The 26,630-nt window shown below is 45.7% G+C and overlaps 1 protein-coding gene across 1 annotated transcript in view; it reads right to left on the reverse strand.

Annotated features, from left to right (window-relative positions):
* The window catches only part of LOC144692949 (latent-transforming growth factor beta-binding protein 2-like), a 662,780-nt gene that overhangs the window by 217,580 nt on the left and 418,570 nt on the right, over positions 1-26,630 (reverse strand). Inside the window, exon 18 of the mRNA XM_078562124.1 lies at positions 24,524-24,652. Within this exon, the coding sequence (XP_078418250.1) occupies positions 24,524-24,652 (129 nt within the window). The remainder of the gene's footprint in view (positions 1-24,523; positions 24,653-26,630) is intronic.

Genomic DNA, 26,630 nt, shown 5'->3' on the forward strand with positions numbered 1-26,630 from the left:
CAGCACTGGTGAAGATATGGCTCCCAAAGGCAGAAAGCATGCTGTGCCCAAATTCAGTGACACCTCACTGGAGCACCTACTGAACCCTGTCATGGCCCGCCATGATGTCCTCTACCCCTTGTGCATACACAAGTGAGGATCCTGCACTGGAACATCTATCAGACAGTCATAATGTGAGTGAATTCTCCTGTTTCAGAGTCACCTGCCATGCACTAATTGTTTCTCCATTCTTTCGCAGGCATCTCTGGGAAGCTGCTGAGGGCATCCATGAGCCAGACCCTTAACTTCAGCCCCAATGACACCTCGGATGAGGAACCTGAAGACAGCACCTTTGAAGACCTGTCACAGTGCTCACCCACATCCTCCACCAGCTCAGAGACACACAACTTGGTGGGAATCTGATGAGCACAACACAGAACCTGCTCCACAGGAGGGACATCTGAGGTCACTGGCACTCGGAGGACTGCTGGAGGCCACGATTCTGCTGAGTCCGAGTCTGTTGATGAGTCTCCAGGTTCAGTCCTAAATCAACTGCTGGAGCTGCAAAGACAAAGGAATCTGCACTCCTCAGATTGCAATGCAGGATTCTGTCCGTCTTCAGACCGAGGTGATAGCAACGGCATGCCAACGCACTGAGGTCAACACTGGCAGGTTGGTGACTGCCGTGGAGACCTTGGTCCAGGACATCACTCCTGCACTGCTGCAGGAGCTGCACTCCAACGCTATGGCCATTGATGGCATCCATCAGTGTCAACGCGAGAGGGCTGCAGGGCAGCTCGATCTCACTCCAGCTGCACTTTCTCCTCAAGGAGTCAGCCAAGGGCTTTCAGCCACCCAAAGAGAGGAAGACCAGCAACTCAACACCTCGGGGTCATGCACCCAGGTGACTCCGGGAGTGTCTGGCTGATCAAAATCCCCTCTTCCTGTGACCCAATCACCTCCAGCTCCACAGGCCAAGGAGGGTGCACCTGCTCCACAGCAGGACACCCAAAATAGGCCAGGCCCACCAGATCTCGGACCTCCAGAGGATGTCTGCCAAGGACATCACAGACAACAGGGCATAGCAGTAAGAGGCTTCTGCCACCTTCGCTGTGGATGTCAGGCAAACACCAAGACATAGCGGCAGGATAAGGAAAGTGAAAAAGTGTAGTTGCACAGCGTTGACACAGCTATTAACCACATGCATATAATGGTCATAAATGTAAATAGACTCACAATCATTTCATATCTCCTCTTGTCTATGCCTCCATCTTATGATGAGCTGTGTTACTGTCAATCACATGTGATACCTTGGTTTCTGCACCCACTTACGGCAATTGTCTCAATCCTGGAATGCTTTCCTATGCAGTGTGCTACTATCTCACCACAGTGAGTGACCTGTTTCAACATAATGCTGCATATCAGTAATGTCTGCTCCTTCATGTTAAGCATGCTTGTGGAACGAACCTCGTTCCCATGCCTTGTAGGGTCCAATCATGTGCATTCTTGGCTCTGAACAATTGAGGCAGGGGTGTGCCCCTATCTCGTCTGCAATCTTGACAGGTGAAGGTGTAGTATTTAAGGAGAGGTGTGCTAACGCATGGAGAAAGCTCGTTTCATGCAACTCCATGTGCCCGCTGTCTCTTCGCAGGGTTATAATGATACGAACCTATATGTGCACTGCCCTCAGCCAAATGGGTTTCCGATGTTCCCTGTGTCAATCTGCTGAGCTCAGCAAACAATGGGACAACCTTGCCAACCCAAGGTGATGAAGCAAAGGTGCATTTGTGTGCAGGCACTGAGGCTTCCAACCTTAAGCATTTCTCACCCTGTAGTTGTGACTATTTCGGGGAGAAGGGTCTGGTCACAAAGTTGGTAGAGAATGGCGTGCGTCCCATTGCTGTCACAATCCAAGAGGTTACTGATGCTACTTCTAAATGGTGTTTTCTGGAGGCCAAAACAGCCTTTAGGCATGCTCTGGAATTGCACATCCTTGCTTCAGGGAAGGTGGAGGGGTGCAAAAGCATAGGAGCGAGTATGTGATAAAGCAGAACAGTGCTCTTCACTAGCAACGGCTCCTGCCCTTGAGGGCTTCATGTTCTCCGATCATGTTGGACTTCACTAATGCCAGGGCTGGCCATGAGGGCACACTGGTTATGCATCTCAATATCGGGCAGCCAACTGTCTGACTTCATCATGCTCAGGTGCTATGCCTCCATAGTAGGGTTGTGAGAAATGCAGCTCAGTGTCCCTAACTTTAACTGCCTGATGTCACTGTCATTTCGAGGAGTGTATCACAGCCAGCTGAGGCATCTCCAAGTGCAGTCACAGCAGCGGTATTTCACCTTCTGCCTTGTCCCAAGTGTTATGCTTCTGTGTCACCATCGATGTAACACATGGTCCATGGCTGCGTTGGTTCCGATGGATCTCCATGAGGAGCCTTGCCAGATTGAAGGCATGCTGGCAGTAGGCCACTGAGGATCGTGCAAGTACCCCTGCAATTTGTAGGTGCTGTTGCAACTGGGATGCTAGATGGACGTGTGAAGAAGCAGCACTTCCTGATGTCTGATGCTGGAACGTTCTCCTCCAGGTAGCACCTCAATTCAGCACAGACACATGCCCTCGAGGCTTGCTCATCCTTTAGCGCATCAGGGCTATGTGAATGTTCTGTGCAAAGATGCACTCTCACTTGGTAGTTCGTGGGTGAAATTAGAGGGATAGCTATGCTGGTGGCCATGCTGGCCCACGATGGAGGTTGTCCAGGAGGATCCTCAGTGCATCTCATCGTCCTCCTCCTGAAATTTGCTGGCAATGAGGGCCTCACGAGCACACCTGCCTCATCTGGCCCATGCAATGGCTTCTTCGCCTGCACCTTTGGCTTCTAAGACCTCATCACGATCATCCCCTTCGAGGTCCTCGAGGACAGTCAGCTCCTCCATCTCATCATCTGTCAAGTCCTCCCCTCTTTGTAGTACCAAGTTGTGTAGCGCACAGCAAGCCACGATGATGCGTGAGACTCTCTGGGGAGTGTACTGAAGTGCTTTGCCAGATCTGTCCAGGCAGGAGAATCACATTTTCAGGATCCCTATGGTGTGTTCCACCAATGTCTGGGTCCAGGTTATGGCATGAGCCTCATTGTAACTTCTCTCTGCAGGAGTCTGAGGCTGCCGCATGGGCGTCATCAGCCATGTCCTTTGCGAGTAACCCTTGTCCCCGAGGAGCCAACCCCGCATCTTGTGTGGTCCCTTGAAGATGTTAGGGATCTGAGACCTAGTCAGGATGTACGAGTCGTGGATACTACCTGGGAATTTGGCACACACCTGCATAATGTTTGTTATGGTCGCACACCAGTTGAGCGAGTGGTAACCTTTCCGGTTGATGTACTGGACTGCCTGTTGCCACAGAACTTTTATAGCCACATGAGTGCAGTGGGTGGCAACGTACACCTGCAGGAAACTGGAAACCTCTGGAAAGCCCAGTACTCTTGCGTCCTGGCTTGCTTGATCTTTGTTGAAATGGACAAAATTGTGGGCCTTTGCAAAAAGGGCATCTGTGACCTCCTGGATGCATCTGTGGGTGGACTCTTGGGAGGTCCCCAGTGGATCCCTGGAAGGAGTCACTGGCGTAGGGGTTGAGTGCAGTGGTTACTTTCATAGACACTGGCAATGGATGCCCTCCAAGTCCCCTTGGCGCCAAATCCTGCAGAATGTGGAAAATGTGAGTCACTAGATCCCTTAACATGCAGGGGCGTCTGCGACACTGGTTCTCACTCAGCTGCAGATTACACACGTGACATCTACATACCCTGGATCTAGTGAGGCGCCTATGAATTAGGCCTCTCTGAAGATCATCCTCTGGGTCTGGAAGAGGACTTGCTGCCCCTTGGTCTTGAGGATTCTGCTCCTCCCTTTGGCGAGCCAGGTGCCTTCGTCACTTCCTTCTCATTCTTCTCCCTGGCCTATAAGCAATAATGCAGGCAGCGATAACATCAGGCTCCATCTTCCTGATGGTATCCTCACTGCAGTATCAATGAGAAACATGCAGGAATCAGCATTTGTTGCCAAAGGTCCACTTTCTGTCTCTGATTGGGGCTCAAGGCCTTTTCACGCATGTCAGAGAGCGCTGACCCCTGAAATGATGCCCAGTGCAGGGTGCCCATGAATGTTCACGACAAACCCTCCTCAAGCCCATATGACCGACTGGCGGCAGCTTCGGCCAGGCGACTGGATGTTCTACTTTCAGCTCAGGTCCTGGGATCATCATTACCTGCACTCCAAGACTGCGCTGTTTGGACTAAACATGAGGGTTAATGTTCAGTGACTACAGGAGATTAATTTAGGGGGTCCGGAGGCTTCTCTTCTGTGAGTGGTGAATGTCCACTTTTCCAAGGGTGTTCTCCAGCTTGTCCAGTTGCCCAATAGTTCTGCATTTCCATAATACTCTGATGAATTTGAAGGCTGCAAATGAGGAGTTAAAACTCAGGGAACAATCATTGCCGCTTTGAGGGATCAGTGTTGAATGAATGGGCATTATTGTTTCATTTTACTGACTCCCTGCATGTCAACTGAACAGCTGCTAACCTGTCACAGCTGTGCCTCTGTCCTCATTTTGGAACTATCCATTCAGTTGGGTGGTCCTTTAGTGCCCCACCTCCCAAGTCATGTGTCTCAGTGCAACCTTCCCTGCTTGCTGTCCCGAATGGAGCCCTTGCCCTGCAGAACCTTCCTTTCCCTCAGCCCTGTCTGGCTTCTTCCCCAGTGGAGCCCTTGCCTTGCAGCACAGTAAGAGCCATCTCTGCCTTAACCCTGGTGTGGTACCTGTAGAGACTTGCTTTGAGACCCCCCTGAAACTGCTTTGGTGCAGCCTGCAAAGCCTGGTGCTGACCCCTGTGAGCACCGTGCATTGCAAGTATGCAAACTTACCTCGGGGTCAGGAACAAAGTGCAGGTCGCCTGCTGCACATTGTTTAAATCCTGTTGTGAAACACGTCATTCTAATTGCACGCTGATCTGGGCTCTTAATCCAGCATGGAGGGATGATTCCAGCGAGTAGGCGTTAAAATGAGATGCTGATTTATGTTAATGACGTTCATGACATTTGGCGGCAGGAAATGAGGCCCGCCTCTGACGGCTGAAGTGCGCAATTGCTTTCTCATTTTATATCATCGTTAAATCAGTTTTGGGCCCTCTCGTGAGGTTTAGCTCTCACGCCTGCCATGACACCTCGGGAGCAGAAAATCCCGGCCAGTACCTGAGTTGTGAATTGGTCTGAACATTGTGTAATCATCAGCAAACATCCCCACTACTGACCTTACAATGGACAGAAAGTCATTGATGAAGCAGATGAAGAAGGTTGGGCCAAGGTCAGTGACTCTGGCCTCATACATCCATCTATCCATTCACACCACCACTGAAAGCTGAGCTGCCAGCTGTCTTGGCTACATTCACTGGAATTCTCACCCTAAACTCCTCCAGCTCCAAACCTACTTCTTTGACCAAGACTTTGGGTATCTCTCCTAAATCCCTTTCTTTGGATTGCATCCATTTTGTCTGATTCGTCACTGAAGCACCTTCATAGGTTTTACTTTGTTAAAGGTATATGTATAAATGCATAAGGATCAACTGGTGAGAAGGCGGAAGAATGGGGTTGAGAAACTTATCACCCATGATTGAATGGCGGAGCAGACGTGATGGACTGAATAGCCTAATTTCTGCTCCTTTGTCTTATGGTCTTATATTACTGTCCTATGAATTCCAAGATTGTCTTATGTTATGTATAATTGTTTAAAGTGTGGGGCACTATTAATTGATATGAAGAGGTGATTTGAAGCTTAAGAAGCCATTTTCTATAATGATTACATAGAATCACATAGAATATACAGTACAGTTCAGTACAGGCCATTTGACACAACCCAGCCTATACTGGAATTTATGCTCTACTCGAGCCTCTTCCCATCCTTCCACATCTAATTATCAGCATAATCCTCAATTATCCTACCCTAATATGTTTATCTTTAAATGCATATTCTCATTTGCCTCAACTACTCCCTGTGGTAGCAAGTTCCATGATTTTGACATTCTCAGGGTGAAAATTGAATTTCTTATTTCATTTCTTGGTGCCTATCTTATATTGATGGCCTCTAGTTTTGCTCGTTTCCACAAGTGGGAACATTCCATGTGTCTACTGTATCAAAACAATTCACAATTTTAAAGACCTCTATTAGGTCACCCCTCAGCCTTCACACGAGAAAGGAAAGGCAACCAGTTCATCCTTTTCTGAAAGTTATGACTTCATGGCCAGGATTTTACAGTTGGCGTGCAGGGGCAGGCCCGACACACCAGCACGTGAAATGATGCGCGATGACATCGGGCATGCGTCCCGACATAATCGCGCTGTTTTGCAATATTTTGTTTGGCGGGCACACGACGGAGTAGGCTGGGCACTCGCTGATAATTGATAGGCCTATTAAGGCCATTAACCAGCTAATTAACCTGAATTTCACACTGCCCGTCTAACCTTATGGTTGGCGGGCAGGCGAAAATGCCAAGCGGCCTTTATGTTTTTTAGGAAACTTCATCCACAAGTGGGATGAGGTTTCCTAAAGCTTTTACAAATTAAATAAAAACTTTTGCTGAAAAATAAAAACATGTCCCATCTCATGTGACACATGAGGGTAATGTTTCATTAAATTTTTATTGCATTTATTTATTTTTTTAAAAAGTGCTTCAATCTTCCTGAGACAGCTCCCTGCCTCAGGGAGATTGAAGCGCTAGTTCACGCTCATGTGTGAAGGAGCACTGGACCCGACTCTCCCTCCTCCCCCTGCCTGCACAGGTAGAGCTCAGTGCTACTGCTTGCATATTACGCTGGGTGGGCCTTAATTGGCCCGCCCACATAGAATGGTATTGCTGAGCCAATCGTGGGCAGCGACCACCCCTGCCTGCTCCCGCCCGACCCGGGAAAAATTCAGGCCCATAGTTCTGACATCGTCCTTGTGTCATGCCCAATAAAGGAATGTCACATTCATAACTTTAAACATAGATTGTATTCAGTACAGAACTTTCTGGAGCTGCCCTTAAAATGGAAAATGGCTGCTAAGATGGCTGCTGAGGGTCAGGTGACTTTTGCAATTTTAGCACAGACTCAGAATGACCTCAAGGCAAGAATGACCGGGAAGTTCCTAATTGAATGGTCATGGATGGGGTGCCCTCTTTGAACTGACATGCCAAAACAAAACCATTTGTGGAATTCACACATCCTATTGTTTGTGGACTTACCAAAAACTCAAAATCAATGGATTCCTAGACTCACTGTTTCTGAGCTTGAAACTTAACATAGAGAGCTGTCGAGAAACCAGTTAATGATAAGTAGGTGTGAATGGCCACCCTCCAACCAAATTCTTTATATATGGCTGCAAACTTCAAATCATTCTGGATGGACAATATAAGTATTGATAGTCACATGACTGAAATTAAACACAGATAACGAATCTTATTTCCCCTCTAACCAGGGAGAAACCAATCAGTCTGCAAACAACATAGCAAGAGACAGCATCAGCAGCAAAGGCAGTAGCATCTATGCCTTAAGACTGGGGATTGCAACATTGTAATGTCTCCAAGCTTGTTCCTTTTCATGTCCACCAGCATGGAAAACTGACCTCCTAGTGTTAAAACTGCAAGCAACTAACTTCGTGATATGACGAAAATCCACCTCTTTGAGGGATTTCTGCAATGACTTTAATATATAACTTTGGTTTTACTCAATTCACCTAACTACATTTCAAGGGTGGAAAAGAACCTCTTCACCAGGCCTGCAACAAGATGAACTGATCATGAGACTTACAAACTAGTCCTTTGCTTGTAAATTGTAAAAGTGCACTACATTCTTTAAGTGTATTTTCCTCGAGTGTATGTGTGCGTGTGTATGGTGGGTGAGTGATGTAGGACTGGATTTTCCGGGTGAGCGTGTGAATAAATAATCCTCTTTATTTAAACATACATAAAGCTTGCTACTGGTTATTCAAATTGACCGTACATTCAGGGGTTAAGAAACACCCACATCTTCCTTTTCAAAAGCAATGATGGGTAGTAAGGGAGGAGAACAGGGGTCTCAGTTCTCTCTCATCCCTGTCCATAACATTTGTTCTTATTTTCTGTAGTCTCTCCAGTGCTTCCATATCCTTTTTATAATATGCTGAGCAGAACTATACATCGTATTTCAAGTATGGCCGAATCAAGATTTGATACAAATTTAGCATAACTTCTCTATGGGTAGAATTTTACAAACCCTCACAGCCGGGGGTCAGGGGGGCGGGTATGGTGTGGGGGAAGCTAGGCAGGTTACCCTGCTCTAGCCTGGGGCGAGAAAGTGGTGGGGGGACACCACCCTCATGGGCCCCCTTTCCCAATCGGGCTCCCCCCTCTAGGTGCTCCTCCCTCTTCTTGCTGTTCCAACCTGATTCACACCCCTTCAATCTCCCCTCTCCAGGGATCTCATCTCCTGTCCCCTGGGGCCCCTGTGTCCTGGGGCTCCCAGCACTTGGACTCGTGGGACTGGGTGTAGTCCCAGCAGTGGCCACTGCCCCTGGTGGCGCTGCTGGGACTACGGAGCTGCCGTTCAATCAACCTGGCCAGCAGCTCTTTGAGACAGGACTTCCTCCCGAGTGTGGGATGGAAGTCCAGCCTCCAGGCAATTAATGCCACACGGACATTGGCAGGATGCGTTCCCCACCAACATTTTTGATGAGATTCAAAAAATCCTGCCTTGTGTTTCAGTTATATCATCTAGATTCTAGTGCTCAATTTGCTCTTTTCATGACCTAATTAACCTGCGTTGCTACTTACAGTGATTTGTAGATTTGTACTCCCAGATCCCTTTGCTCCCATATTTTATTTAGATCACTATTTTCCAAGTAATGTTGATATCCTTAATTTTCTTACTAAACTGTAATGCCTCATGCTTATCTGTGTTAAAATTCATTTGCAAATTCAATGTCCATTCTGCAAGTTTATTAATGGCTTCTTGAAATTTGCAGTCCGATTGACCATTCCCCCCAAATCCCAATTTGGTGTCGTTCACAAATTGAAAAAGCGTGGCTTTGATTCAATGTCTAAATTGTCAATATAAATTAAGAACAACTGTAGTCTCAGCACTGATCCTTATTGGATTCCCTTCTCCCCTTCTGCCACTCTGAATTGCTACCCTCTGCCCCTGCTCCCTGCTTTCTGCCTTGCAGCCAGCTCACTATCCATTCTGCTATTTGCGCTCTGACTCCACATGCTCTCAGACCTTATTCATACATCTATTATGTGATGCCTTACAAAAGGTTTTTTGGAAATTTAGATATATTACATCCTCCAACCTTGCTTCCTCTGTCTGTTATCTCTTCAATGAATTCATTGTGATTAATCAAGCCAGACTTCACCTTTTGAAAACCAAGTTGACTATTCCTTATTATTTGTTTTCTTTTATGGATGTTTTCTATTTTCTACTTCAGTTGTGATTTAATTATCTTTCACCATTGTTAGCTTTTGTTGGCTTCCTGATACAAATATTATCTCATTTTGGGTCCTTTTGTATAGATTTCTAAGCAGAGGCAACACTGCACGCTGTGTATGACTGGCTAACAATGATCTCCTTGATGAATTATTGATGATTGGAGTGCAATCATTTTGGTGCTGAATTTCCTCTGGTCCGATTCTGCTGATTTAAGTACTGTGGTGTGGTATTTCTGCTTTTTTATTACTTGTGCTTTACACCCCAATCCATTTTCACTGCACATGAGAAGCACTTGGATGCATGCCACTGCTGAGGTAGAGGGAAACTGCTATGGTGCCTTGCCACAAAGTAAATGGATCCTCAGTCCCAGTCCAACATTTATAAGCAATTCCCCAATTGTCCTAAGTAGAAAAATACCTTTTCCCCTATGCAATCATTATGAAAAATGGCTTCCTAAGCTTCAAAATGCCCTTTCATATCCATTAACAGTGCTCTACATAAAAACACATTGCATGCCTTAAGCTGAATTGCTAGGGTTCAAGCAAAGAATAATATAGCAGTGGAGCTTTTGACAGATGCTAAGGGAGTGGGGGTTCAGTGTAATTGGTTTTGAATTCATTTTGTGTCATGCCTGCCCAGATATTGTTGGTTCCCAGGTGCAGGCTGTGCAAATTCTGGTCTTGTAGGGACGTTTATTCAGTGGTTGACAGTTGTTAAGGGGGACAACATAATAAGTAAAATGAATTTTAAAAAAACAACCGTCTACCCCAGTGCTCATTCACCTGAAACAATCTTTGCTGTTAAGAAAGATACTCGACAGTAAATGAATTAAAAAATATAGTTCAATATCAAATTTCTGTGTTGTTATAAACCTTTCTAATTTCATAACTTTGTTAAATCCTTGATAAATGTAGCCTTAGAACAAACTCCTAAGATACCATGCTTCTCAATTTAATATCCAGCATTTTTTTAATAGCATGAGCCAGAACTTCTTCCAAATAAACATTGACAGGACAGAAGACATCCTATTGTGCTCTCAACAGAAGCTACCTTAAAATTACGCCTATTGATTCTATCCTTCACCACTGCTGTTTTCTCAGGTTAAACTCAATAGTGCATAAACTCAATAGCCTGTTTCACTCTAAGCTAAGCCTTAGCTCATGAACAAGACCATTTATTTACACATCTTCAGTATCACACTCACTCCCACTGCAACAAAAACCCTCATTCACATCTTCATCATTTCTAGGGTCAATTTCATTGAGCTCTCACTAGTTTCCAGAACTCCACCCTAGCATTTTACAGCCCTGAAGGAAGCATGGCTCTGCCAAAATTCTAAAAGAATTACTCACTTAATCACATTCCCTGCCCTCTTCTCCAGTATCTCCTTATAATTAATGTTTCTCATCCCTGATATAATCTTAGTAAGCCACTTCTCCACTATCTTCATGACTTTGAAATCCTTCTTAAAATAAGGTGACCAAAAATGGTAACAATATTCTGATTGAGTTTAACTTTGGTACAGGTTTAGTACGATTCACTTTAATCTTTATGCTTAAGTTCCAATTTATAATTCCTAGAATCCCAAAAATTGGAACAATTTTCTAACTAAGCCTAACATCTATACAAGTGTAATGCCATTGCTTTGCTTTAGTACTCTTAGGTCCTGATTCATTAATCTTAGAATCCCATGCACTTCTTTTGCAGCTTTGTCAACATATTCTTTCACTTCTAATGGTTTAGATAGGTTGACTACCATGCATCTTTGCTTCTCCTTTAAACATACAAATTAGGAGCAGAAATAGGCCACTTGACCCCTCGAGCCTACTCTGCCATTCAATAAGATTATGGCTGATCTGATTGTAACCTCAACTCCACTTTCCAACCTACCCCAACAACCTTTCATACCCCCTTGCTTATCAAGAATCTATCTACCTCTGCCTTAAAAATATTCAAAGACTCTGCTTCCATCGCCTTTTGAAGAAGAGAGTTCCAAAGACTCACCACCCTCTCCTCATCTCTGTCCTAAATGTGCGACCCCAGTGATTCCTAGTTCTAGATTCTCCCACAAAAGGAAACATCTTTTCCACATCCATCCTATCAGGACACCTCAGGATCTTATGTGTTTCAATCAAGTTACCCCTTACTCTTCTACACTCCAGTGGATGCAAGCCTCACCTGTCCAATCTTTTCTCATAAGACAACCCTCCCATTACAGGTATTAGTCTAGTAAACCTTCTCTGAACTGCTTCCTTCCTTAAATAAGGAGACCAATACTGTGCACAGTCCTCCAGATGTGATCTCACCAATGCCCCATATAACTAAAGCATAACCTCTCTACTTTTGTATTCAATTTCCCTCACAATAAACAATAATATTTCATTTGCTTTCCTAATTACTTGCTGTATCTGCATACTAACCTTTTGTGATTCATGCCCTAGGAAACCCAGATCCCTCTGCATCTCTGAGTTCTGCAATCTTTCAATAGATAATATGCTACTTTTTTAATTTTCCTGCTAAAATGGACAATTCCACATTTTCCACATTATACTCCATTCGCCAGATTTTTGTCCACTCACTTAACCTATCTATGTCCCTTTTTAGCCTCTTTATGTTCTCTTTACGACTTAGTTTCCTACCTATATTTGTGTCATCAGCAAAGTTAGCAACCATACCTTTGGTCCCATCATTCAAATCACTGATATAAATTGTAAAAAGTTGAGGCCTCAGCACTGATCCATGTGGCATACCACTCATTACATTTTGCCAACCAGAAAATGACCCATTTATGCCTGCTCTCTGCTTCCTGTCAGCTAGTCAAACTTCTATCATGCCAATATGTTACCACCTAAAGCATGATATTTTATTTTCAGTAATAACCTTTGATGTGGCACCTTATCAAATGCCTTCTGGAAATCTAAGTACAACATATCCACCAGTTCCCCTTTATCCACAGCATATGTTACTTCTTCATAGAATGCCAATAAATTGGTGAAACATGATTTCCTGTTCACAAAACCATGTTGACTCTGCCTGATTACCTTGATTTTTTCTAAGTGCCTTGCTATAACGTCTTTAGCAACAGCTTCTAACATTTTCTCATGTCAGATGTTTAGCTAACTGGCCTGGTATTTCCGGCTTTCTATCTCTCTCCCTTTTTGAATAATAATGGAACCTTCCTTGAATGTAGGGAATTTTGGAAAAATTAAATAGCATCAGTTATCTTACTAGCCACTTCTTTTAAGACCCTATGATGAAGTTCATCAGGACCCGAGGATCTGTCAACCCACAGCCACACAATTTGCTCAGTACTACTTCCTTGGTTATTGTAATTTTCTTGAGTTCCTAACCCCGCCCCCCATCTTCTATTTCCTGGTTTACAGCTATTCCTGGAATGTTATTTGTATCCTCTACAGTGAAGACCGATGCAAAATACCTGTTCATTTCATCTCCTTATTTTCCATTATTAATTCCCCACACCCACTTTCTATAGGACCAACGCTCACTTTGTTAACTTTTCTAAGTATCTATAGAAACTCTTACTATCTGTCTTTATATTCCTAGCTAGCTTTCTCTTGTACTCTAATTTTTTCCTCCTGTTTAATCTTTTAGTTATTCTTTGCTGTTTTTTATATTCTGTCCAATCTTATGACCTGCCACCCATCTATATGCAATTATATGCTTTTTCTTTAAGTTTGATTAAATCTTTAACTTTTTTAGTTAACCACGAATGGTGAGTCCTCCCATTGGAATGTTTCTTTCTCGTTACAATGTATCTATTCTGTGTATTCTGAAATATCCCCTTAAACGCTGCATCTCCATTGATCTATCCCTTAACCTAATTTGCCAGTTTTGCGAGTTTTATGATTTAGTGTTCTATCCTTAATCTTGCACACAAAATGCATCACTTCATATTTTTCAGCATTAAATTTCATCTGACATCTATCTGTCTAGCTGAATAAACTGTCAATGCTCCCCAGAAATCACTTATAATCCTTTTGTTAACCATTTTTTATGACAGCTACAAATTTTGATGTTGTGACCCCAAAACCCAGTGCTGATTATTAAGGAAAGTCATATTCGTCTGTCAGAGATGTTCAAGAATCCATAAGTAGAGGAACACAGACACCTTGGAGAGTTCTGAGGCTGAAGGACATTACAGAGATATGGAGGGGCGAGGCTATGGAAGAACTTGAAAACCAGAATGTGTATTTTAAAATAGATGCCCTTCTTAACTGCCAACTACTGTAGGTTAAAGAGCACATGAGATGGGTGAATGGGACTTGGTGCAAATTTTGACACGGCCAGCAGAGCTTTGAATGATCTCATGTTTACAGAGGGTGTAATATGGGTGGTCTGCCTGGAATGCATTGCAATAGTCAAGTCTACAGGTAACAAAGGTGTGGATAAGAGTTTTAGCAGCAAATAAGCTGAGGCAAACCCAGAGTCGGGGGATGTTATGCAGGTGGAAATAGGCAGTCTTAGTGATGGTGACAGTATGTGGTCAGAAGCCCATCTCAGGAATAAGTACAAAACCAAGACTGTGAACAGTCTGGTTCAGCCTCAGGCAATAGCCAGGGAAAGGAAGGATTTGGTGGCTTTGGAGCAGATAAAAGACATTGGTCATGATTTTCTGGCCCTGTCGTGGTGGGACCTGCTATGGGAGAATTGGCGACCCAGCCTAAAGTCCATTGACTTTCGGCAGGACTGCATGATCCTGGCGGTAGGCGGGGCTGGAAAATCCAGCCCATTGACTTTGTTTTTCCAGGATTTAGTCAGAGCAAATTTCTGAAGCAGTCTGACAAGTTTGAGACATTGCAGGGGTCAAGAGAGGTGGTGCTGGTCAACATTAAGAGCTGTTTAGGTGTGGTGGCAGGGAGGAAACCTGTTTGGAGGAATTAAAAAATGGAGTTCTGGGAGCATGGATTTAGGAGGTTACCGCCAGATTTTGGAGAGGGGTTGTTTTTTTCTGAGTAAAGGGGTGATGACAGCAATTTGAAGGAGAGCGAACAATACTTGAGCAGAGAAAAGCATTAACAATATCAGTTAATATGGAAGGCAGGAATGGAAATTGGGTGATCAGTAGTTTAGTGGGAATAAGGTTGATGGAGCAGGGTGTGGGTCTCATAGATAAGATAAGCTTGGAGAGAGCAAGAAGGGAGAAATGAGAGAAACTAGAGAAAGGTGCAAGTTCACGGATATGGCAGGGGGAGCATTAGAGGAAGCTTGGCCTGGTGGGTTACAGGCAGGGAGGGAAGTAGCAGCTGATCTGATGGTCTCAATCTTAATACAAAAAAGACCATGAACTCCTTGTGCTTATGTTGCAAGTGGGTGTGGAATAGATAAGGGAGAGGCGTTTAAGAAGAAAGCTTGCAGTAAAGAAAAGTAGCTAGCAGTTATCTTTGCATCCCAGGATGATTGTGGATTAGTGAGCAGTTTTTGGAGATGATAGCAGGACAGGGTATTGCTTTATGTGGTCTAACCAGATCTAGTGTTGAATGGCTAAACCAGCTGTTTGCCCCATCTGCTTATGTTTGCATCCCTTGGATGTAAGAGAGCATGGTTGAGAGTTGTGCTGGAAGGGTGAGGGAGAGGAATGATTTTAATGTGATCTAGGTAGAGGTAAGCATCTGTTTGAGCAGCTTCAGAGCTGCAGAGATGTTGTGGTGAATGGAGAGCCAGAAAGTAGACAGTTGAGATTTTAAAAGCGCGACTGGGAGAGAATTTTTCTGGAGAGAAGTCGGATTGGGAAAGGGAGGTGATGTGGGTGGACAACAATACATGGAAGTGATCAGATATTCTTCTAAGCAACTGACACAATCTGAGTAGCGACAGACCTCCACATCTCTTCCTCAGGACTTGTCAGAATGGAGGATTTCTATTTACCAACCCACTGGTGTAAATAAAGAGGGATTAATGCAAAGAAACATGGGACAGGATTTTCCCCCCATTGGCGGGGGGCGAAGGTTCAGGAGCGGGCACATGCAGACGCGCCTCCCTTCGGAGCCCCCAATCGGGGGCACGCCGCCATTTTACATGGACGGGCCAATTAAGGCCCGCCCAGTGTGACGTCTGCCAGGAAGCGTTATGCGCTCCCTGTGTGGGCGGGGGGGGTTCCCTAAGCTGAGAGTGCGCTCTTTCGCGCATGTGCGCAAAAGAGCACACTCATCTCCCTGAGGCTAAGTGCTGCCTCAGGGAGATCGGCGCCAAATTCAAAAATGTTAAATATAGAAAAATAAAATTTCCCTGAAATGTCCCCTCATGTGACACTGTCACCTGAGTTGGGACATGTCCATCACTTTAATTAAACTTTTATTAAATTTTTAAAAATCTACATGAAACCTCATCCTGCCCGTGGATGAGGTTTCATGCTTTTTCTGAAGCCCGCCAGGGAACCCGACCTGCCCGCCAACCTTAAGGTTGGACGGGCAGGTCCTTTAGCGAGTTCAATTACTTTTTAAATGGCCTCAATTGGCTGTTGACAGGTTGGCAGGTGCACAGCTGATTCGGCTGCGCCCCTGCCAACCTGAAAATTGAAATGACGCAGGGTGACGTTGGCAGTTCCACCTGATGTCACCCCACGTCATTTTGCACGTCAGCAAGCAGGCCCCACCCCCCACTCACCGACCTCAATATCTGCCCATGATCACAGCTAGAACAAAAGTTCATTAAAGGTTGAGTGCCATCTGACTAAAAAATAGTGTACTAAGAAGACAAAAATTGTCCAACATTCAGGTTTATAGAACACAAAATGCTATGACAGGTGTGTCATGACCAGCGAAGGCATGTCTTATTCTTACCTTTCAGCATGGGCTGCATTCAGTATATAAATTTCTGGAACTTTCTTTTATTTTAAAATGGGCAATAACAAGGTAGCTAAGATGGCTGCCAAGCATCAGGTGATTATGCAATTTCTGCATAGACTCAGAAGTATCTCAATCCTCTGGAAAGCTCCTTACTGAATAACCTTTGGTGGGAGTCTTTCCCTTGAATTGACATATCCATTCAGAACACATCTGTGATATTTATACATGCTATTGTTTGTGATTTACCGAAAACTCAAAGTCAGTAGACTTCCAGACTTCACGTCTCCAAGTTTGAAATTTAACAAAAGAGAGCTGCAGGAGAGCTAAGCATAGGCCATCATCCAACCCCCATTGTGTAGCAATAGATTTGGACTTTCAAATCATTTTCAATAGACAATGTCAGTTGATCATGTGACCAAAACTGGCTGCAGATAGCAAATCCATTATCCAAAGATTCTGAGAGAGCCTTGTCAGTTTACAGAAGAATACCAACAGCAATGAACACCCACTGAAGGATATCAGCTGCATAACAAGGCAGTAACACCTATTCATTTTTAAGCTTGGAGACTACTACATCTTAAGTCTCCCAGCCTGATTCCTATTCCAAGTCCACCTGTAAGGAAACTTGACCTCCTGGTCAGAAAAACTACAGGTGACTACCTTCACAGCCTGCTGAACATCCATCTCTTGGAGGGAATCCTGCAATAATCCTGATGTACACCTCCAGCTATTGAACCCGCCTAAACTAGTGAAAAACCCACCTTCAATGGGCCTGCAATGATTGTTTTCCTACGATAAGCCAAACATGCGAACTATGAACTATTCTTCTGTTTACAACTTGTAAAAGTGCACTATGCTCTTGTAATGAAGATGACTTTTGTATGTGTGTGCATGTGTGTGTGTGCACACATGTGAGTGATGTAGCGTTTAGATTTTTGGGGTAATTGCATGAATAAATAATCCTCTTTATTTAAACCCATGAAAGCTTGCTGCTGTTAATTAACTTGATCACACACAGTCCAGCGGCTAAGATACATACACAGATCTTCCTTTTCAAAAAACACACTGATTATGGACAGTAAGGGAAAGTGTTTCATTTCTCTCTCGACCCTGTCCGTATCAGTTGGGTGATGCAAAGAACCTGACATTTTTTCTTATACACGTAACTTTAAAAAAAAATAAACTCAATGTAAACATTACCAATATACATGGGCAGAATTTTATGGCCCCTCCTGCAGGCAGGATTTTCTGGCCCTGCCAAAGTCAATGGACTTTTGAAAGGCTCGTCACATTTTACGGCCCTGCCCCTGCTGTAATGGGGGGTAATGCTGTAACATCTGATCCCATTGGTGCCAGGCATCATGGTGAGCGGGGTGGGGGTGGTCAATTTGACGAGAAGGCCAAAAATTGGTTTCATGCTGTTGTGAAACCAGTTCATTCCGTTCCACCGTCAATGGCGGGCAATGTTTCCTGCCGCCGCACGTCAGGAACCTAATGTCAATCCTTTAGCATTTCATTATATGCCCTGCTCGCCAGAATCATGCCCCATGCTGGATCGAGCATGTGTTTCACAATTGTCCATAAGCCACGTGCACACAGCCTTGCGCAGCATTCGCGAGCATTGCCCATAGGACATCAAGGAAATAACACCACACATTTGGGGAGGAGCACACATAAGTTGCTTTTTCCCCGCTGGCTTTCAGTGTGGGGAGAGGCCAGGAGGTTGTTGGGGGGAGGGGGGCAAGGCAGCACACTAAAGGAATTACATGAGCACATGCCGGTGAGGGTGGGGCGGGGGGAGGTGTTAACGAAGTGGCCACACACTTGGAAAAGCTTGTCAAAAGTGAGCATTCTTCTGCAGCTGAGATCTTCCAGCTGCAGCTCCATTGACATGCTTGGAGTTGAGCCTCTGACGCTTTTCTGCCCATTCGAGCAATGCAAAAGCATGGAAATGCCACCAACTGCTCCAGAACTTTTCACCTCTCGGGTGCAGACTGCAAATTAATGTGTGAGCAGAGCAATTGGCTAACCGGACAAATTGTAGAATCCCCTCGTGTAACATGGCCATGGCACTGTCACTGGTGGAGGGGCTCACAGGCTCTTGTAATGTTTTTATTAAGGTATGGACGAGTATCCATCATCATTCAAGCTAACAGTGCAGCTTTGCAGTGTGGGTCAAATGCCTGCGTTTGAGCTGAGAGCACAGCATGCAGTCCAGTGGCCGAAGCTGCCGCCAATTGGTCAAGTGAAGTGGGGCGGAGGTGGGTGGGGTTTCGGACAGCCGTGAAGCACACTACGCACTGGCCATCCAAGTAGTGGCCTGCGCTCTCCGGCATGTGTGAAGACTTAACCAAGAGAGGTTCCTAGGACACATATGCTAACCCACATGTTTCTCTCTGTGATCCTGCAGGGGGAGAATATTAGGATCATGGAGCCTGGTGATTTAGTGGATTGCTTTATGACTTACAGGAAGCAGAGAGGAAGACAAAAGACCGGTGAAGGTGCCTGGCTCGGCAAAGTGAGAAGCACCTCCCTCAAGGTGAAGGGGTGGCAGGGCCTGTTGCACACGCCACTGAAGAGCCACAGCGAGCCATCACTCGTAGGTGCCTCGCTAGACCCAGGGTCTATAGATGGCATTTGTCATTCTTGCAGGTGACTGAGAAACAGTGTCGCTGAAGACTGCGCATGCCTAGGGAACTGCTCAGTCACATATACCACCTGCTGAAGGATTTGGCGCCATGGGGACATGGAGGGCATCCACTGCCAGTGACCATGAAAGTGACTGCGATGTCCAATTTTTACGCCAGTGGCTCCTTTCAGGGCTCCACAGGTGACCTGTGCGGGATCTCACAAGCCTCCATGCACAAGTGTATCCAGGAGGTCACGGATGCCACCTTTGCAAAGGCACAAAGCTTTGTGCATTTCGACCAGGATCAGGAAAGCCAGGAAGCAAGTGCGCTTGGATTTGCGCAGATCTCTGGTTTTCCACAGCTGCCATCGACTGCACTCACATGGCACTTAGTTCTCCATGGCAACAAGCAGTCAACTACGTCAGCTGCAAGGGCTTCAACGTGCTGAATGTTCAACTGGATTGCGACCACCACAAATGATCCTAAAGATCTGCCACAATTCCCAGAGAATGTCCATGACTCCTACATCCTTAGCAGGTCTCAGATCCCTGACATCTTCCAGGGTCCATAGAGGCTGCAGGGTTGGCTCCTCAGGGACAAGGACTACCAAAAGAGGACATGGCTGATGATCCTGTGTGGGCAGCCTGAGGCTGCAGCAAAGTAATATAACGAGGCTCATGCCGTGACCTGGATTTTGGAGGAGCAAATGATAGGGTTTTGAAAATGAGGTTCCGGTGCTTCAACAGGCCCGGGGGAGCACTGCAAAACAGTCCACCGAGGGAGTCACGCATCATTGTAGCTTGTTGTACGCTACACAACCTGGCGCTGCAATGGGGGGAGGTCCCGGCTGAGGAGGAGATGGAACAGTTGCATGTCTCCTCCGATGAGGAGGACATCGAAGGAGATGATGGTGATGAGGTCCTCGAAGGCGAGGATGCCAGTGATCAAACAAGGTAGGCGCACTTGGGAGGCCCTCATAGCTGTAAGATTTGTGGAGGATGATGATGAGATGCAGTGAGGACAGGCCCGACATCCTCACATTGCATCTGTGAACGTTTGACTCCTGTGTGGCTGATGGCAGCACATATACCCTCAGTGCTCAGGCTCATGTCATGGAGACACAGCGGAGGTCCTAATAGGCACTAGATTCCAGGAGGATAATGATGACATGCAGTGAGGACACTCCACAGATCTTCATATAGGGCTGAATTTTACCCCCATCAGGGAGCTTGTGCGGGGGCGGGCGGGAGTGAGCATGAACCCACTCGGCGCCCCCAATTGGGTGCACGCCGCCATTTTACGTGGGCGGGCCAATTAAGGCCCTGTGCGCTCCCTGTGTGGGCAGGGGGGACTCCCTGAGTTGGCGTCTGCGATCTTTCATGCATGCATGCGAAACAGCGTAGAAAACTCCGTGCCTCAGGGAGATCAGTTTAAGTTCTGGAATATTTAATAAAGGTGAAAAAACATTTTAAGGACATGTCCCCTTATGTGAAACTGTCACATGAGCTGGGACAAGTCCATTAATTTTTTCAAAAGTTTTTATTTAAATAATAAACCTTTCATGAAACCTTATCCCGCCCGTGGTTGAGGTTTCATGAAAAATGCAAAGGCCGCCTGGGCTCTTCGCCTGCCCACCAGCCTTAAGGTTGGATGGGCAGCTTTCTTAACAATTTTAATTACTTTGTTAATGGCCTTAATAGGCCTTGATAGTTCGGTGGGCACCCAGCTTGCCCACCGAACTGACAATCTAAATGACACGCGGTGACGTCGTGATGCCTGCCCGACGTCACCGCGCGTCATTTTACACTTCGGCAAGCAGGCCCCGCCCCTGCACGACGACGGGAAAATTCTTTCCATAGCCTCTGTGAATGTCTGACTCCTGTCTGGCCAAGGGCAGCTTGCTTGTGCTCTATGATCAGGGTCATATCATGGAGATGGAGACATGAAACTTCAAATGCACCTGATCCTTTGTCAGCCTTCACCACCTGACCCCTTCAGGAGCACACCATCATCGATCAGAGATGCTGAAGAGTTGGGGGGCCAGCCCCACTTCAAAAGGTGCAAGAATGACAGAATTCCGTGACACCTGCCCATGACATTCTGGCAGCAATGACAAGTCCCATCAAGATGGAGGCATCACTAATGTATCCAGTGAGTGTGAAGCCGGTCCATCATTTTGGTCTGAAGAGGACCTGGACTGAGACACCTGCCTTTATCTTGTGCAGGAACCATGGTTTCACATCTGAGTGACACGAACACTGCTCATCATAACAAGGAGCCAGAGGCAAGGAGACATTCTTGGGAGTTTATTTACAATCGTGGACATTGTGTACAAGTGATTGACACCCATGCCCAGGCTGTGCAACAACATCTTCTTAACCTTCCTAACCCTGTCGCTATGTCTTGGTGCTCCCCTGATGTCTGCAGCGGAGGTGGAGGCAGCCTGCTGACTGCTGCACCCTGTCTGTGATGACCTTGGTGGGTGTACCCTGAAGGCCCAAGACCTTGAGGGCCCCAGCTTGCTTTGGGTCAGCTGCAACCTCCTCAGCTTGTTGAGCTGGAGCTACTGGGGTCGCAGGAAGAGGGGGTTTGGATAGGCTGAACATTCCTGGAGTTGCCTGAGTGATGGCCTTGGGGTATCGAGCTGCTGGTCTTCCTCCCTATGGGTGCCCAATGGCCCCTGGCTGACTCCTTGAGGAAAAGAGGAAGCTGGAGTGAAATCGAGCTGCCCCGCATCCCTCTCGCGTTGACACTGTTGGAGGCCAACTATGGCATCAGCGATTGAGTTCAGACCTCGTAGCAGTACAGGAGCAATGTCCTGGACCAAGGTCTCCATGGCGGCCGCCATCCTACCAGTGTTGACCTCGGTGCACTGGCATACCGGCGCTATCACCTCAGACTGAAGGTGGACGGACTCCACCATTGTGCCTTGCAATCTGAGGAGTGCAGCAGACATCCCTTCCTGATGTTCCCGAGCTTGCCTTTGCAGCTCCAGCGACTGAGGTATGACCGAGTCCAGAGGCTTCTCATCTAACTCGGTCTCAGAAAATTTCTGGCCTCCAGCAGTCCTCCAAATGCCAGAAACTGGGGAAGTCCCTGCTGCCGCTCTGGACAAAGACCAGCAAGTAAGGTGGATCAGACAGTGCTCACCAAATTGTGACCCCGAGGCTACTCTAGAACTAGGTCCCACCGAGGTGCGTGTGCCTGCACCAGTGGAGGGTGTGGGTGAGCGCTGTGACGAGTTTTCAATTAGGGTGTCATCAGATTCTTGTTCCGAGGTGTCTTCGGGCTTGAGTCGAGGACCTGGGTTATGGACCCCTTCGGCTGCTTCCCAGATGTTCCTGCGAAAGCAAGGAGAGATAATTAGTACATGGCAGGGGACTGTGGAACAGGGGATCTCACTCATAGCATAGTTGTCTGATGGATATTGCACTGCTGGATCCTCACTTGGCTGAGCACCACCGACCTCACCGTCAGCACAGGAACGGTCCAGATTGTCACCGGCCAGCTGGATGACTCTATTTTCAAAGTCTGTGAGTACATTGATGTTGGGCATTCTCCCACCGGTCTGCGACCTCTCCCTTTTGTTGTGTGCCAGCTTGTCCTGCATGATTACAGATGGAGAGAATGTAAGCAGGACACCTGCCAGGCCAGATGAGAAGGATGCCTGGCATGTGTGGGTGGTGAGTGCTGCCAGGGATGGAATGAGGACATGATCCTCAGAGCAGATGAAGGTGTGTGTGGGAGAATGAATGGTGATGTCCCTTGAACTGGCAGTGAGTGAGATCCCTGTGGATGTGTGATGTGTTTGTGAGTGTGTGAGTTGAGAGTGATGAGAAGAGTGCCTTACCCTGGCAGAACGGAGGTGATCATTCATCTTCTTTCGGCACTGGATGACTGTCCTCTTTTGCACGCCATTGGCGCTGACCACCGCTGCCACTGCCTCCCATACTGAATTTGTCTCCTTGCTTGCTGGTCTTCACGGCGGACCCCCACTGTGTCCAGTAGGTGCCAATGGAGGCATCACTAAATTTGGGGACAGCATGTTTCCTCCCTTTGGCAGCCATGACTTTCCGGCAGCTTTCGATCCCTTAGCGAGTGCTAGCTCTGTGCAGGGGACTCTTTAAATAGGCACCCGGATTACTGAAGGCCTGAGGTGACGGTGGGATGGGTGAATTAGAGGCTGCCCTGCCAGCAATCTGGCGAATGCATTATTAATGAGGCAGAACGTGGAAGAGGATGATATGGCGCAAAAACCTGCCATTGCAGCCAGAGGGTAAAATGACTATTTTCACGCCCGCTAACACACTTAGTGCAAATCTGGGATGATTCTGCCCCATGCCTTTTAGCTTTTCCTCATATGATTTTGAAAAATAACATAGAGCAGGCACTGGTAGAAACTAAAGCAAAACATGTAGCAGGTCAATGCACTAAATGGTTCTGATGCATCCTGCGAAATTGGGTACACTGTACATGATCAAACTTCAAAATCCATATTTGACTATGAGTTATGGAGTAATAGGAAATTGTAAACATAATGCATACGATTTTCTGTGCACTGATTTTGATATGTTCTTGTAGGTCAGAATTTGGATAATCTACCCTCATGCTTTTCTATATGTTGGAGTTGCTTTTACTTAAAAATATGGTTAAATTGTGTTTACTCCAAATGTCATTCAATGATGAACCCAATAGTTGTTATTGTTCGATAAAACCTAGCCAAATTTGGATTAGTAATTGTGGAACATGCGTATTCTGACCATATACGCTAACGTTTTGAATATCCTGTAATGTTTTTGCAAAACACATATTCAACAATTTGATAAAAATTCATCGACCAGGTAACATTTTCAGGAAACTATGCTTGTAGTTCGAAGCAGTATAGTATCCAACCATCCAGCGCTCCAACAGTAATGCATTATTAATTTAGATTAAGCATTGAAACCCTAGCTTATGACTTTCTATTTTTACATATTTTAATTCATTTTGGCATCCATGCAGAATCCCACACAAGTTCTATTTTTCAATCAAAGATTTTCCTTGTATATAGATTAGTCTAGGCCTTGGAGGATGGTATGGTTTCTGTCAGTAGACTTCTTTGCCAACTTCCCAAGTAACATGGATATGAGACATAGGAATGAAACATATGTTAGTGATTCTCTACCAGGCAACCTGACCGAGTTTGCCTTTGAGGAAATATCAAAAGTGCAAATTTTAACTGAGGCAGGATTTCTGAGAAAAACATTTTTGCTAAACTTATTTTTTATTCATTGGATGTGGGCATCACTGGCTTGGCCAGCATTTATTGCCCATGTTCAGAGGGCATTTAAGAGTCAACCACATTGTGGGTCTGGAGTCACATGTAGGCCAGACCAGGTAAGGGCAGCAGATTTCCTTCCCTAAAGTTAGATGGGTTTTTACAATAATGGTATCATGGTCATCATTAGACTTTTAATTCCAGATTTCTATTGAATTCAAATTCCACCATCTGCCGTGTGGGATTTGAATCTGGGTTCTCAGAGCATTACCATGGGTCTCTGGATTACCATTTGGGTCTCTGGCTATGCCACCGCCTCCCCGAGAGAAAAATAAAACAGAAATGTGTACTAACCTCGGCAGCTGCGTTTGTCTTCTAAAATGACTAATGTGTAGCCAGAAAAGCAGGAACAGGAGTATGTGCCAATTGTATTAATGCAATGGCCCTTCCCATCACATGGGTCCACTTCACATTCATTTATATCTTCAGATCCAAATCATAAGATGCCAATGGCAAGTGGATTCAATCATAGAAAAAGAGAACAAAGTCATGGACTGCTAATATATAACACAATGTTATTTTACCAGTAATGCAGGTTTAGTTATACTTTCATCAGCTAAACACCAACTATTTGCTTTCAGTTCTGACAAGGGTGTCTATCTGCAATAATCTCTTTTCAGCTGCTGATTTTGTCGTGCATTTTCCACATTTTCTGTTCTTACTGTTTTTTAGTTGCCTATATCATTGCTTTTCTAATCAATCAACAATCAGAATCCCCTTAATCCAATATTATAAACTCAATTGCACTAAAAATATTATTAAAATATTTGTTTGGACCACATATTGTAAAATAGTACAGTCTTATTTGAAAATTACTTCTTTTGTACAGATATTAAAATATTAACAGTTTGTTTAGATTACAGGAACTCACTTTTTTGGATTTTTTATAATATCTCACTAGTAGACAAGACTCTATTACAGTTTCATAGATCCAAACAACATGTCCTTACAGAACATGTTTGTAATTCTATTCCGCTGTTAACAAGTATCCAAATGCTAGAAAAAATTAGTTTAAGATTGAACATACTTTAATTAATAAATAACCAAAAAAGATAATTTACTGGGCAATCAGGATATAACTCAAATTCCTGCAGGCTACACCATTGTCACCCAGAAGTCTGTTCCACAAGGGAAACTAACAAATGGCAAATGTAACCAAAGGCCACAAATCCGAAGTTTGAAGCTGAATCATATTTATCAGTGATGCATACAAGAGTTTCATATGATTCATATAAACGAGACTAACTACAGAAATCAGGAGTAGACCCCGCTACCCGGAAAGTCGGTGAGAAATGCAATCTCGCCGATCATGGTTGCTGCTCAGCCATTTGGCGAGCTTTCCGCCCTCACTCACAATATGATTAGCCGGCAGCTCTGTAGTCCCAGCAGCGCTACCAGGAGTGGTGGCCACTGCTGGGACTACAAGAAGTCCCATCAGTCTGAATGTTCCACCAGGCATAGTCTGGAGTCTTGCACTGAGGACAGGAGGGGAGGTCAAGGGGGCTGTGGGGGTCCTGATGATAAGGCTAAGCAGGGAGGGAGCAGCCAGAGTGGGGGGAAACAGACAGTTGGGGAAGGGAAGAGTGGTTAATCTGGAAAGGGGGCGCATGAAGGCGATGACCCCTTCTTTCACGCACGAGGTCTGAGCAGGATAATCTGCCATGCTCCTCGCCAGCCCTGAACACACCCCACATTCCCCCCTTGCCCCTAGCCAGCCTCAGAATTGAGGCCTGTGTGGGAAGTTGCCCGAGGCAACTTAAGGGCCTCAATTGGGAAGAGGGCAGGTGGCCTATCCTAGGGCTCGCCCACACTCTCCCCACTGACAAATCCAGTTTAATTGCAGACAGGTTCGGGGTGGGCAGAAGGGTGGTGGGAAGGCCACCTGGGTAATTTTATAGATCACCCTTCCTGCAAACCCACAGACGATGGCCCATTAAGTTCTGCCCCAGAAGATTAATATGCTTACTTCACAAGAAAAATACGCATTTGAAAATTATTTCAATATATTGCATTTAATTCCATAGATATACCTTGGGCAGGATTTTCTCGTTGGCGAGCAGGGGGCGGGGCCCGCTCGCTGACGCGTAAAATGACACGCAGTGACGTCGGGCGGAACTCCCGACGTCATTGCGCACCATTTAAATTTTCAGGTAGGCGGGGGCGCAGCAAAATCAGCTGTGTGCCCACCGACCTGTCAATGGCCAATTGAGGCCATTGACAGAGTCATTTAACTAATTAATGGACCTGCCCGTCCAGCCTTAAGGTTGGCGGGCAGGCCAGGAGCCAAGGCGGGAATTAGAAAAAGTATGAAACTTCATCCACGGGTGGGATGAGGCTTCTTGTAGGTTTTAAAAAATTTAATTAAAGTTTTTTGAAAAGTTATGGACATGTCCCAATGCGT

This window comes from Cetorhinus maximus, chromosome 18 (assembly GCF_964194155.1).
Source record: "Cetorhinus maximus chromosome 18, sCetMax3.hap1.1, whole genome shotgun sequence".
Lineage (NCBI taxonomy): Eukaryota > Metazoa > Chordata > Chondrichthyes > Lamniformes > Cetorhinidae > Cetorhinus > Cetorhinus maximus.